This window comes from Neodiprion fabricii, chromosome 2 (genome assembly GCF_021155785.1).
Source record: "Neodiprion fabricii isolate iyNeoFabr1 chromosome 2, iyNeoFabr1.1, whole genome shotgun sequence".
Lineage (NCBI taxonomy): Eukaryota > Metazoa > Arthropoda > Insecta > Hymenoptera > Diprionidae > Neodiprion > Neodiprion fabricii.
This window is the reverse complement of record NC_060240.1, coordinates 36891326-36905815: the sequence shown is the minus strand read 5'-3', so window position 1 is coordinate 36905815 and position 14490 is coordinate 36891326. Positions and strand designations below refer to the sequence as shown.

Sequence of the window (14490 nt, the reverse complement as noted above, 5' to 3'; positions counted from 1 at the left end):
TATGTATGTAAATACGCGTGAACGAGCTTTTGGGGAATTAGATCGATCGATCTTTCGACGTTAGTCCTACCACACGTACCTCGTGATTACGAAATCTTACAATTAGCTAATCACCTGCAAAATTGGCAAGGATAGATTGAAGACTGACACAGATACAGTCCGACGAGTGCAAAACTTGCACATCTCGGATTAGCGGCATATCTGGCGCCTTTCCAAAACCCCGTTCCCAGCATCGCTGTAACATGTACCAACATTTCGTTGCTCATACAAATTAATCCTCATTACTTAATACACGCCGCGATGTGCGACTCGAAGCTGATTCGCGGGCGCTTATTGTCGTGTGATATTATTTCGGCGAATTTTGCAGCGACCGAAAGCTGCGAGTTCGGCGCTCGTCTGCTGGATTCTTCGCTTGTCCCGAAAAGAGCGTTTATTTAAAAACGATCCGCTCCCACGAAGTACCTGCCAATGCTGTAAGTGTATTGGAAATATTGCACCACCAAGGTATCGATCAATCACCATTAAAAGTCGGTCGGCTGTACAGGCGGGGATGAGGGAGGGGAAAATTAGCTATTAAGAAACTTAATTTCCCACCCCCGTAGGCACGCTCGGTCAGGCGTCAAGTGCTATTATTCACCAATTTGTCAAAATACTTGATCCACTTTCCATCCCTCACCGCTGGTCGGTTACATCCAGCCCGACAGTTTCAACCGAGCGATGTTTTTCCCCTAGATATTTCCTGAACGCTGATCCCTCCCCCCTCCCCGACGAAAATGACTCGCAGGACCCGTGATGTCATTTTTTCGGTGAACTCCTCGGTTCCAAGGATTCCAAAAAGCCGAAGCCTCGGATGATATTCCTAACGATAAACGCCCTGATAAACCGCGTACCCTCGATGCTATACTTGAGGTGATGCACGGGTGTAACTTCTCCCGATAAATATCCTGCAGCCATTCCCGAAACTTGTATATATACTATATATATATACATGTATACGCATAGACGCAAGCTTAACTTTTGCGAAGAGTTTCACGCGCGTCGTTCAAGATACCGCGAGAGTTATCGTGGAGGACTGTACGTATAAGTACCAGCAGAACGGACGCTTGCTTCCTCGAAATATGGCTTTGCGCCGAGCTTTTCGAGCCTGCAATTGTGCTCGCGACGGGACTCGACCCGCACCTTCTAAAACTCAACTGCTAGGAAATAATCTCATTTCCGCAACGTGGGGGACGGACCAAAGAATTCTTGTTACCTCCGTCACCTTGAACGACAGCATAATTGCCACGGTCGTCTACCTACTTCTGCAGTTCGTGAAATTCTCGCCTCGGAAAAAAGCGAAATAAACTACGTATCGCTGCCCTGTGGGTATAATAATATTCTCCAGCACCGAAATCCAGAAAATTTGTTTCGCGACTTTTCCATATTCATATTGAACTCGGGAGTCGTTGAGAAAAATTAATGCGAAGATTAATATTTCGGTCGTATATCAGAATATATGTAGGCATATGTCATTCTTCCCGCGAGTCCGGATGTCAGTTGAGATACGTGTAAAGGTATTGGCAGCACGGTTCTCAATGGGTGGAAATGATACGCGGTTGAGGAAAATAACCCAGGGCGATAAAAACGTTGAGAGAATTTTTCACCGCTCTCAACAGTTAGTTTTTCCACATCAAACTCATTCGAAATGGTCGTTATAAAGCTGACGCCACATTGCATCGTTACATATTGCGAATAATCCTCGGTAAATCCGCCAAGGGGAAAAACGCTCGCAAACGTACGTGACGTGGGAAATTTGCAAATTCGCGTATACGTAACCGGAGGAGGATAAATCGAAGTGAAAAAGAAATTTTGAAAATATACGCGAAACTTTTTTTTGCGCCTGGGGATTCGACGAATTTTTACCAACTCCTGCTCGTCCGAAATTATAAATACGATTGCGAAAAATTGGCTCTTCCCAGGACGGGGACCCGCTTCTTGAAACCCGGGGGGATCGCGGGCTGGTCCAGCCGGGAAGAGGGAAGACGGGGGAGGAACGGAGAGTCCCAGGGTGGAGGTTGGGTGGGCGGGTCGGAGCGTGGGTGTGATCAATACTCTCCTATACTACGTCCCGCGGGAGCAACAAAGACGGGGACAGGGACCGGTTGGAAGAAGCAGGATTTTCGAACCGAAGTGGGTGGGTATCTGCATTCGCGAGTTATTTTTTTAATCCGATCCCCCGCCGCTTTGCCATTTTTCCAAGATTTCCATTCGCGTTTTATTAAATTCGGAAAGTGCTCTTGCCGTTTATCTCGAAATAATCATAACCGTGGAGCCCTTGTTTTTTCATCAAATTATTTTCATTACTGCTAAACCGCAATCTCAGGAAAATTGCAATTTCAACAATCAATCGCAACGGTGAAGACTAATTGAACGGAATTGATATTAATCCTACGATAAAATAAGCAATATCAGTATGTATTATTTTTATCATTTTTTCCCGGCTATTCCGGCGCTTGATCCTATTCAAAATTCAATTTCCGATATATCGGGTTACGGATTGTGTTTCGTTAGACGAATTCTTGATGAGCAAATCGACGTGTCATTTACTACCTCACGAAACCGCTGTCCGTAAAATTTGTGGGTGAATTAATGAGGTGCGGAGAAAATAAAACCCATATAATTTTTTTTACGCATTCATAACGAGATGAAAAGAAAACGACGGAGGGTTCAATATTTATCTATGAACGATACTCCAATGATTCTCGGCTTTGCTACGCTTTTTTACTGCAGTAAAAGGCCTCGCGTTGAAGAGCCTCGTCAGTAGTATAAAGTAGCATCGACATCGCGATAATGACATTTCAAAAGAGGGAGAAATGGGAAAAAAATACCGGCGCTTGGAGAGCGAATCGAGAGGGTCGCGTGATTGCAAAGGGTTTTAGGTATGCGCCGCTTTTCGTCGAGACTCAATTCTGTACGAATATTAAATTCATTTTCTTTTTATTTCTCAAGTTTTGTATACAGTAAATGTTGCAGTATTGAAAACTGCAACATATTTCCTCAATCGATTTAAAATTTTGCGAAATGTTTTAATTTTCGCAGCAGCGGTTCTCGTCGAATTTGCATTTAAAAAAAGTAGAAAAAATACAGTTTCCGAATTATTGACCAAGAGAAATATCAGTAAATTATATTCATGATGTCCAACTTACCGCATTGCATTTTACTTCTGCACCACCTTAAGGTCGTTTCATTCATTTTTCACCGAAATTAAGCGACTTCGGTGGGAACGCCTTGTAGACACGTAAATGCTGTTAACCAGTACCGGAAAACGACCGGCAAAGGTCGTTAGTTTCAAGTGCGCTCACGAGGCCCAGTTTATATTCTCGCTAATTGATTCGCGAAAACGTGAATGACACTTCGGTCGAACAGTATGAAAAATATGCCATGCAAATTGTGCCAATTTTTTATCCCTTATTTCATCAACATTTTCACCTCGTTAAAAATTTCTGAAGAACCGATGAGAAAACCCGTGTGATTAGGTATAGTTTTATCGGTTTTCGAGTTGGATGGGGGAAAAATTCACAGAAGAATAGAACGAACCTTTTCAGGTAGCGAAAAATGAATACGCGTAAATCGTTGCGAAAATGATTGCTGAAATTCGAGCTACGTGAGAAAAGTATTATTCAATTATCGTGTTCAATTATCGGACTTACAGTCGTGTAGACAATCGATTTTCACACTATGAAGAAATTTCACATCTGATCGCGAAAAGGAGGAGGAGGAGGAAACTGGGCGGTGAAACTTTTCCATCGGTTGATCGAGGAGCGGCAGAAAGGCTGCAGCTCTTCGAGTGGATTAATGATCAACTCGAAAGTCAAGAGTAGTCGGCATATTTCAGTCTCACGAATGATGGGCGGAGTTTTAAAAGTGCAGAGCGCGTACGGATGTAAAATATTTTACGCCGGGTTATATACCTGTATAATACGTGTGTTATATCCACACTGTAAAAAGCTCGGGGCGGCACTGCGGACTTTGGAAACTTACGCGTTACACGCTTTGAAGTTCGATTGCTTCTTGAAAACTTTAGGTTATAATTTTTTTTCTTTTTCTTTGCCGCACCTTTCTCGGTCCTTTCTCTTTTCGACATTACTCTGCAGCTGGTATTATTTCACCCGACGGATCTTATATTTGCCCTTGCTGCAGACATAATTCGGGACGAATTTTTCTCCCATTTGAAATATGTACGAAACGTAATTACTGTAATTCATAATAAATTAGCATTACTTTGAATACTTTGGTCCTCACGGAATACTTGAAACTTTCGTAATAATGAAATTTTATAGATCTGACGCAAGCTGTGCATCAATTATTTTCTGCAGAACAGGTTTAATTGGAGAACAAAATTTCCGAGTGATCGTATACCTGTATATAGTACACTCTCTATGCCGAGTTCTGTCCAGGGTTTCGAAAAGTTGTAATTCTGTTAGAAATAAATCTGTAGAATTATTCTAAGTACAACGTCATTTGGAACTTTCAAGACAGAGTGTCTAAAAATAAAGGAATTTTTTATCTTCACAATCAGCACAGTTGCATTGGAAGCCGATAGAAAATTTAACAAAGACGTGATTTCCGTTACTTTAATTTCGGAATATTTTTACTGGATCGTTTATATCGATTAGGAAATACAAAACAAAAATGTTCACGAATATTTGTAGAAAATCGGGTATTCAGGTTTGAGATTTCTCAACGACTCGAATTTCTATGTATTCTTTCTTTTTGGATAAAGTATAATTACTCAGAATTGTACTAAAATGGGAAAGAAAAATCTATTGAACCTCAACGCGTCGTCGAGAAATTGCGCGCATTTTCACACCTCGGCAAATTTGTCTCCGTCTCGTTTACAGTTAGCTAAATCTGGAAGGTGTCGCCGTCCAACGCGACGATCCTACATAAATGTATAATGGGAAAACTCTCTAGCTGCTACAGAATATACGGGGAGAGAAAGTGTTATCCTCTATTTGCGTGACCCAAAACAGTTAGGCTTGCAATAACATAAAGTTATACTTCTCACTGCTTCAACGCTCTCCTGAAATAGTTATGCGAAGATACCTGCCTTGGATCAGACAAAGCTGCTGGGTCATAAGGCTTTTCTCGAAACACATCGAATACACCTTGACAACGCGTCTTCACGGTTTAAAACCTCGGCTGAAGAACGTCACAAAATTTTTAAAAGATGTGGACACAGTTCCAAGATATTTGACATTGCCTTTTTCGAACTATAAGAATTGTTTTCGTCTTCTCCATTATTTCAATCAGGCGATTACATAGCCATAAAAATCCTCCATCGGCGATCAAACGATGCACTATAATCTACTATATTAAAAGTCATTTCGTTAATAATCACGCTCAGTTATATGGATCATCGAGATTCCGTCTTTTAAGGGCTCCAACGATACATAGTTTATGTTCCGGTACCTGGACGTAAATATAAACATGTTTTATCCGTTATTGGCTGTAAAGGTGGATTTCCGAGATCAAGTATCCCACCCAAAACCCATCTAAAGAGAGGACTCGTTGTTTTCAGACTTCCTTTCGGTACGTGAAACAACTCACTTCCTTTGTTTCTGCGGTCAGACTTTTGTGAGACAAAACCGTGATTTCACCCTTTCACGTAACGGAGAATTCTCCTGAAATCACTGAGTAGCAATATTACCCACTTACTTGCTCAACTGCTTTTTTTCTTCAACCACAAATCTTTATAGAGTCTAGACAGGCACACCGAACAACGAAATTCAATCGAAATATTATTTCTCCACGACTTTCATCGATCGAACAAAACCCGGGGTAAATTTAGTCACTTGAGAATTTATAGCGAAAATAGATCGGCGTAAATTTGAAAAAATTCTCCAACTGCAAAGTTTGCAAACACAAATGTCGTTTCGAAAAGATGATTCCAAATGTCTTCGACTAGACTTCTTTATCTAGTTAAATTGGGAAACCAGTTTTTCAGTTGCAAAAACAATCGATTCACCCTCATCAAGGTGCAGTTCTTCAGAGTAATTACTATTTTTCGATAAACCCGCGTCGAGTTCTGAACTAACAATAACAGTCCACAGGACTTTGAACGGCTCTTATCTCTTATCGCAGTTATTACATCGACCGGTACTCAAGATTTGGGCTGATGCGTTTCGCACAATAGTCGAGCAACGGGAGGCTTTTATACCGTGTCTTCTTTTTCGGCAAGATACGCAAGTATCTGCTGTATACATCCGAGCACAAAGCGAACTCGGAATTCCCTTTTTGCGGGATATCGAAGTAGTCGAAGTGGGGATTTGGTCGGCCCGCATAAATAGGCGGGGGAATCAGAGCGAGACTCGAATGCATGTGCGCAAAAACTGGACCACAGACGGGATAAATGGTAACGTTTAATTTGAGATGTTTTCGGGGCGCTTAAGGATGCTTTTGCATTGTAGAAACGATCGATGAAATCGCATGCGGAATTGCGACGCTTAGCGCTGCACGATTATACGGGGAAAAGAGAGAAGGAGGAGAGAGAGAAAGAAGAAAAGAGAAATTCGTGTTACGTTGCCGCATTAAATAGATTATACTCCATGACGTGCGCAGCCCTTGCGCCCTGGGCGAAATAAAGATTAGGATCGGTAATTGCCAAGTATTATTCAGCATGGCTGGTATAACGGTTATACACGCTGGACGAAAAAATATTTACACTGTCGTCACGGGCACATCGTCATGCGAACGTTTCATTGATACCTGTAATAAAATTATACAACACGTTTCCCGGTTGGAATACTTTATACCCTCGCTTCGATCGTGTTTTATTTTTATGAAACTTCTTTATTTCCCGACCGAGTGAAACATACGCCTTAAAGATATGACGTCGCGTCAAATTTTCAACTCGGTTTCGTTTATACGAGGCAGTGATCGGTATCGGGATGCGGAGGTGAAAAGCCCTGATAAAAAAAAGGTAGAAGTGAAAATTTTTGATCAAAGTTTTATTGCCCGGTGGGGAATAAAAGCACGCTCAGGTAATCAGGCGGACATTTGTCTTTGAGAAAAAAGGATTTTCCGACCGCCGTTTCGGCGGATAAGCGGATGGCGATCGCTGGATTAGGGCAATCCGAAATTCGGCATAAATACGATCCGATCCGATTTCATTGAGAATCGAGGCCTTCGAATTCCCGGATATCGATCTCGTGTATAAAATTCGACTAACCGTAACCCGGAGAAGAAAAAATACACGTACTTATTAATCGGAGGCGGAATGCCTGCAAAAAATACCTTGTCGAAGCCTCGAATTACTTAAAATATAATTAATTAATATAAATGTTTGACAACTGTGTGTGACTCTCCACGACCAATTCTTCTATTTCTTTAATAATGCAAAACGCAATTTATCTGGCCGGACGAAACGGATCGTTCAATGCGCCGATGAATTAGTTGAATTATAGAAAACGTCATGCGAGTCGACCTCTAAAATCGTATTTTAATCGTATTACTCGAGGGGATGTGTTTCACCACCGCACATCCAAGGGTTCGCATTTATTTTTCATCGCGGGTGAACTCTGCCGGCTTCAAGCCTCGAGTGTATCACACCCCCGTATCCTGCACCGTATCGCTTTACTCGAGGATACAAATACGAGTATTAATAAGTGCGTAGGCGAGAGCATATACGCGAAGCTGGGCGTAAGGTTACAGGAACATCGCTTTGCAGGTGAGAGGATAATGCTAGGAGCCGTGTTACAGCGTTTCCGCTCGAGGGATTTCGTCGGGGAGAAATAATCCGAAGGTAAAATCACCCTTCAGCAGTTGCGACCTTTTTGTGTTGCTTAGCCCGAAAATAATCGTACGGAATGTCGGACAAGCCTGCGGACTCTGAAATTTTTACACAAATTTAAAGCGAGAGTGAATATACTGAATAATAAAATCAGTCGGAATGACCGAGAATCGCTGTCTCGTGTGCGGAAAATGAAAAATTTCTACAACGTATTGAAAATTTAATAATATTGCGTACATCCGCGGCGTGAGAGCGATTGTGGGTAAAAAGAAAATAGAGCGAAATAGGTAGAAAAAGAAACGCGCGATGGGTTCGCGAAATATTCATCAAGTTAGCGGTGACAGCCCCGCCTAACAGGTATTCAAATAGCGCAATATAAATGCTAATCCTAAATATATAAGGAATCGGCAATTTCAACTTTCTGTGAAGTGAAGTTGAACTTTCTCACAGCGACACAAAGAGGCGTATTGTACTTTAGGCTCTGCATGCAAGGGTAGTCGAGCCGATAAATTCATTCTCCTCCTTATCTCACGAATAAAATCGTCAACCGTCTCAACGCTGCGACGTACCTTGATAAAGTAAGAATATGCAATGATAAATCTGGACAATTTCCCCACTAAAGAATCTTCCTTAGAAAGCAAGGCAAGATCTCGCGAAACTTCATCTAATTTTTCTGCTCGACCCTCTACGGCTGTGGTAATTGCGACCAGGAGTTACGGTGGGCTTAAATTAAACGTAGCAGGGGGGATGAGAGGGGTCGACGTAATTACTTTGTAAATTAAATCGTTGTAAGTTACATCGAGAGCTTTGCAAAAGTCAGTGCAGTATAACGTGGCGTCTTACACGTGAAAAAATGGCGAGATAAGTGCTCCAGTCAAAACACGGGTGATACAGACTGCGGAAAAGTTTGCAGCTCAAAGTTGAAAGACTGATCTACGAAATAATTGCTTCGTCGGTTTTATCAGCGAACATCAATGACTGGATGGAGTACCTTTAGTCGGAATTAGGTATCGCGACACCTTTTCTTTTCCTCCTAGCTCCCGATGTATCGCTTCTTCGCCCTCGAATCAAGGGACGCCATGCTCACGAGAGAATCGAGAGACAGAGACGAAAAACAGTGACAGCGAAAAGGGGAAAAGCGGTCGCCGTGCGCGTTGGAATAGCGAGATAAACGGAAGAGACAAGTAGAGGATGAAACGTGAAACGAAAAACGAATGAAAAGTCGCGTTAGTTTCTCTTATCATTTGTTTGGATAAATTTGTAACATGCATGAAATGTATGAAGCCTCATGTCTGCAATATACAGCAGCTACAAAGTTATAAAGTGAAACAGCGCGATTCGTGGAAAGAAAAAGAACTACAGAGACACAAATTGATTTGGATGGAAGGAAAATTTTATCATGCTCGGTTTCATTTTTTATAGAACAACCGAGAGATAGATATACATATATATATATATATATATATATATACACACATATATATACACACATATATATATATATATATATATATATATATATATATATATATATAGAGAAAGAGAGAGAGAGAGAGAAGAATGGACCAAAAAATATCCTGAAATATTGCGCCGGCGGGTCTAGTCTTGGCCTACCACGACCCACATTGCGGATCATTTAGAGGAGAATTTTTAGGGAATGCCTTCGGATTATGTCCCTCGCTCCTTTTGGACGGATAAAAATGCCGCAGGAACACCAATTTATTTCCCTTCAAATTTGAATGTAGATCGAACTAAACTAATCCGCACGGTCCAGACACGACGCGGAATAAACGCTGCGTGATACTGTGTCCGTAACTGTATAAATTGAGGGATGTATCTCGGTATTTTATTCTGTCGAGAGAGATGAAAATTAGAGTATAAGTGCCGGGCGCGATTTGTTCAATTAATTCTGAAGCGAGAAAGCTGCGGTTATTAAACCGGGAAATTTCGCCCATGTGTTTCATCCGTGAAACTGATCGCGAGATTGAAGATGCATGCAGTCGTAAAAACCTGCAGAAATTTGAAGATGCTCGGGTTTTGCGGAATAATTCCGTCTTGTGATTTCCGTCGAATAAATATACATATAATGCTGGTTGCAGGTTCGTTAACTCGGGGAAACTTACTTTATAATTGCACCGCAGAGTAGAGGAACATTATTATATTTATGTACCCACCTCGTATTATGTTATATTTATATGTAGGTATACGGGAATATTTTACCGCCCAACAAAAGAAATATCCTATATCGTCTAACAGTGCAAGTTTGCTACGCCGGATACTGCAGCAAGCGTAACATTAATTACCGTTACACCTCGCGTATAGCATCGGTTGGGGCAGGGTTGAAGTTCCGAATTTGAAAAGTTCCGAAAGAGCCTAATTCCGAATTATTTGGTGGCGAAACTTGAAGTAAAGAAATCGAACGTTTACGAAACAACAAAGTTTCGAATGGTCGGAAACCCAACGGCTCAAAGTTTCGAAATGCAAGATTCCGAAAATTCAATTTACGATGGAGTAAAATTGCGAAAAATAAAGTTTCGCTAGAGTAAAATTCCGAAAACGAAAATATACTCACGCAGCGTAGCTTACTCAACGAGTGGGTGTAAAAATTCAAAAGAACCGAAAATCAGAATAACCAGGATTCCGAAAGTAAAAATATCAAAATTTCAAACAAAGAAAGATCGAAGTGATGAAATTTCACCAAGCCAAATATTCACAGAACTGAAAATCTTTCGATCATTCAGAATTTCCATGTTTCAGATTTTTAAATATTCTCATTTTCGCACTTACTTTGATGTTTCGTCAAAGCTAGATTTATTTACTTCAAGTTTTTCACCACCAAAAAAATTGGAATTTGAACCCTGCCCCCATCGGTTTTTACTCTACGGTATACAAAATTTTCTTCAAGAATAGTAATTGTTTCGGCCGGCTTGATTTATCCGGAGCTTCGGCTTGAAGCTGCGTTTTTCGACTCGTTTCTGCTCTTTCCCCGCAGCAATCAATCCGAAAATTATTGACGTATTTCCCGTGCTCAACTTGGAATCATTTTTTTTCTTTCTTCTTCTTGTTCTTCTTCTTCTTTTCGCACCAGGATGTACGCCGCAGACAAACATCCGTGACTGATGACTGACAGTCGTGAGAATGTACTATACGGCCTAGTTTCTCAACGTCAATACGAGGCGTCAAGGTGTGCACGGTACCTGTGTCTTTTCCGGTGCAGAATTGAATTAGACAAGCTGTTGAAGTCCTCGTTAGTACGGCGAGAAGTGGATGCGAACTAGTTCTTCTTGTCGTCGTAATAACGCAATCTTCTCGCATATCTATGCAAGCTCTGCATTTACCTGTGTCTACACTGCACGTCCTTAAATTCTCATTCCTAATTTTTCCCCCAATTTCACAACCGCATACCCAACGATTGTAATTTCATTTCAAAAAATAATGCAAGGTAATTATCCGAGAGTCGACGCTGCAGCTGGGAAAAAAGAACAATCAATACATTTTCCAGTTCGCACGATCTTTTCGATGCCGTACCGATTCAAACGATTTTGAATAACATTCAAAAGAATCGAAGAGACGAATTAAAGTAGGCTGTAAGTGCCAAAATTAGGAGAAAAAAAAAAAAACTAAAAATTAGCACTTGCAGCCTTTTCGAATCTCCTCTTCAATTCGACTCTGCCGACCTCCCCTCTCTTGCTCTTACGTACCGCAGCCCCAACGCATCTTCGTAAACTATAATCGAACGAGCAGCCGCGTCTCGCGTTCCGGATCGTCGACGGAGTAGGAAAGTCTAGTTCCCGAGGGTGTCCCAGTTACGTCGGATGTGCTTATCGAAGGCTGAGCAAATGCGACGTGATAAATCCGGACGGTGAGATCGAGGAGCTCAATAGGTGCGGGCGCGTGAAGAAGAAAACTGTGTACCTCAATTGAAACTCCTTTTTGTTTCCAAAAATTTCGCTCTTGCCTTATTCTCGCCCCATCCATGGCCCCCCACCGTTTTATTTCTCTCGTTAAAAGGGGGACAAGAGGGATCCACCGGTGATCCCTGGATTCGTCGTCAGAGCGCAATTACGCCCGAGCTCGAGTCGCCCTTCCAAGTTCCATGCGACCCCTGGAGGCCATGAAAGATTTGTGCAGAGTTTATGAATTCGCCAGGAAATGTGACGGGCTTGTCAGTACCATAAATAGCTTTAAATCGACGCAATTCATTCTGGTGCAATAGTGTAAAGTATAATATTCGAGGAACGAGGAACGCAGCTTGAGTCTCTCGATTAAGTTAACTGATTTATGACGGCTCTCACGAATACGAAGCGGATGAAGGAACCGATCTGATTCATGTTCATGGACTTGTTGTTTTCACCCTTCTTCTGATCGAACCGTCTGCAGCAATCGAAGCTCCGAGCGCGTGCAATGAATATATTACTATTATATCCGCGAATCGCGTGCCGCAATCGTTTCCTGTCGTCAAACGTTTCTCTATGGAGATTTATTTAAATACCCGCCCGAGTAACGCTCGAGAGTATCTAATTGAACTTGTAACGTTTACACTGGGCTGAGGACACATAATGCCAATTGGATAGAAACTAAGCCCGCGATATCTGAGGCGGTTGATAATGTCTCTGTACACCAAGACCTCCGGTGTCTCTCATATTTGCTAATTCCTGCCGTTTCAGAGAGCCGATTGCCCGGTCCGTATAAGGGATTTTTTCGAAGGTTTTGATACCAAGGATGACGAAATTCGAGCCTTGTTTTGAAGCGGAAACTTACGCTGCGCGATTAGCGCACGTGGCAAAAGCACAGTCCAGATTTAATAAAAATAAAACAGGTTTATTAAGTAATTCCCTCGAGACGCTCCAGTTCCTCCAGCGATTCACCCTTCTGAGGTGTAAATACCTCGCTGAGTGCATTGAATATTCATGTAACGTCGCAGATCAGGCAAAGTTGGGTGATGAAATTTTTATTTCATTAAAACCGAGCCCCTGGGATTCAATCCTTTCGCGTCCCAGTTTTCGCCGCAATAATCTAATGTAAATCTGGGAAACGAAGATCTTGCCAATAAATGCGAACCAATCGACTGATTGCGATGATCAAATTGCCCCTGAGAAACTCCTAAATTGAACGAACCCGATCCAATTATTATCGCGTCTCTTCTCAGTATCCTTTATTCGCGACACTCTGAATATTAATTGTAATCGTTATACGCAACGACTGAATGGTGCGAAAAAACGAGGCTACGCGCTGGCTAAACAGCGCCTAACGTCGTTTGTAATTTCCGTCGTGCAAGGCTGCAGCATTTTATATAGATCTATCAAAGTCTCGTCGATCGTTTTTAATACAACCTCATTACCCGAGCTGATTCGGCAATCTTGGCACGTTACGATCACGATCCTCTTCATCCTTATCGTATTACTTTCATCTCGCCATATCACGTATGTGATATATAACGGCGGGATTATGGTTTGAGGTACGTGGAAGAAAAGATGGGTAAATTTTTTCCGGTACAGGTAGAACGTGAATTTGAAGAGCGATTTATTCGCCGTTGTCGATGGAAACACTGTTGCAAAACGCATTTTAAAACCGTTGTGTACGATGGTGTTTTTGGTAAACTGTGAGAATGCATTTTTCTTGTAGATCCATGGCCATATATCTCTAGCTGTCAATTACCTCGCAGCCCAGCGAAGATGCAGCCGAGACTCAAATACAGTCAAGTATAACGGTTATGAAGATAACAACAAATTGAAAATAAAATACCATCAGCTTGTATGTTCACGTTATGGTGTTTGAATGGAGTGAATAAAGGTAAAAAGGGAAATAGAGATATAGAGATAATTTATAATAATACATGTATAGTTATTGTTGAAAAACGTATGTTCTCATTTTTAACCAAGCAATAAGTCAAAGAATAAATCAAAAATCAAATATCAACTAAAGTATATTAACAAAAGTATAAATTAATCCTCACAGTAAAGCCGAAGGATAAATTCAAAGAGTTTCACTTCTGTTCCGAATTTCAAAGCGCGTATGTCAATTCGATAACTCCCCAAAGAAGAAGAAAATAAAAAATTCAACGTGAACCTAGTCAACCCTCCGAGGTCAATATGGCTGTGTTTTCCTAATTATAAATCAAAGTAGTGTTGAGTTCGGTATAAGCTGCACGTCGCAAGGCGCGAGGAGCCGAATTACATCGCACATAGGAATGTGTGACGTTGAATAATAATAATATCACGCACCGTTTGAGCGATAAAAGTAAAGATAACGATTGACAGTGTAATAAAATCAAGTAAAACACAGCAATACCGGTTCAATAGTAATTCGATAAAACAACACCGATATAACAAAAAACGGAATTTTTAGTGATATATATTGGTAGAACTGACCGGAAGTGAAATAGACGTAAAAGATGGCGTTCGCTGCGGCTCGTATGATCTTGAAGGACAAAAGACGGAAGGCAAGCAAAGAGGACTTCGCTCCGAGGAACAGAAGCAAGGTAAAGATAAGGACGCATCAATCGTCATTGTCTGGATAAAAACAGACAAGTAAACAAATTCCCAAACAAATTTCCCCACTCAACTGTTCGCTCTTTTCATCCAAACTGACATCGAACCCTCATTCTTCCCTCGATGTAAATTTTGAACAATTTTTACCCATGCAAGAGGAAAGAATCGTACATTTTTTTTCTCTCCTACCAATGGTTCAATTTCCGTAACAAGTTTCTATAAAGCTGT

At 41.4% G+C, this 14490-nt stretch overlaps 1 protein-coding gene and 1 long non-coding RNA gene across 5 annotated transcripts in view; one reads left to right on the top strand and one right to left on the bottom strand.

Annotated features, from left to right (window-relative positions):
- Positions 1-14490, top strand: part of LOC124176594 (neo-calmodulin-like) — a 100442-nt gene that overhangs the window by 38870 nt on the left and 47082 nt on the right. For 2 of the 4 annotated variants that reach the window (XM_046558089.1, XM_046558091.1), the window contains one exon: positions 13397-14252. The exons of 1 other annotated variant lie outside the window; for it this stretch is intronic. In XM_046558089.1, coding sequence (XP_046414045.1) covers positions 14166-14252 — 87 coding nt within the window. In that variant the 5' untranslated portion in view covers positions 13397-14165. Of the gene's footprint in view, positions 1-13396; positions 14253-14490 lie in introns of those variants that run through there. One more of the 4 variants, XM_046558090.1, reaches the window with a different exon arrangement.
- LOC124176597 overlaps positions 1-14490 on the bottom strand; it is a 70366-nt gene that overhangs the window by 43474 nt on the left and 12402 nt on the right. The window lies entirely within an intron of this gene.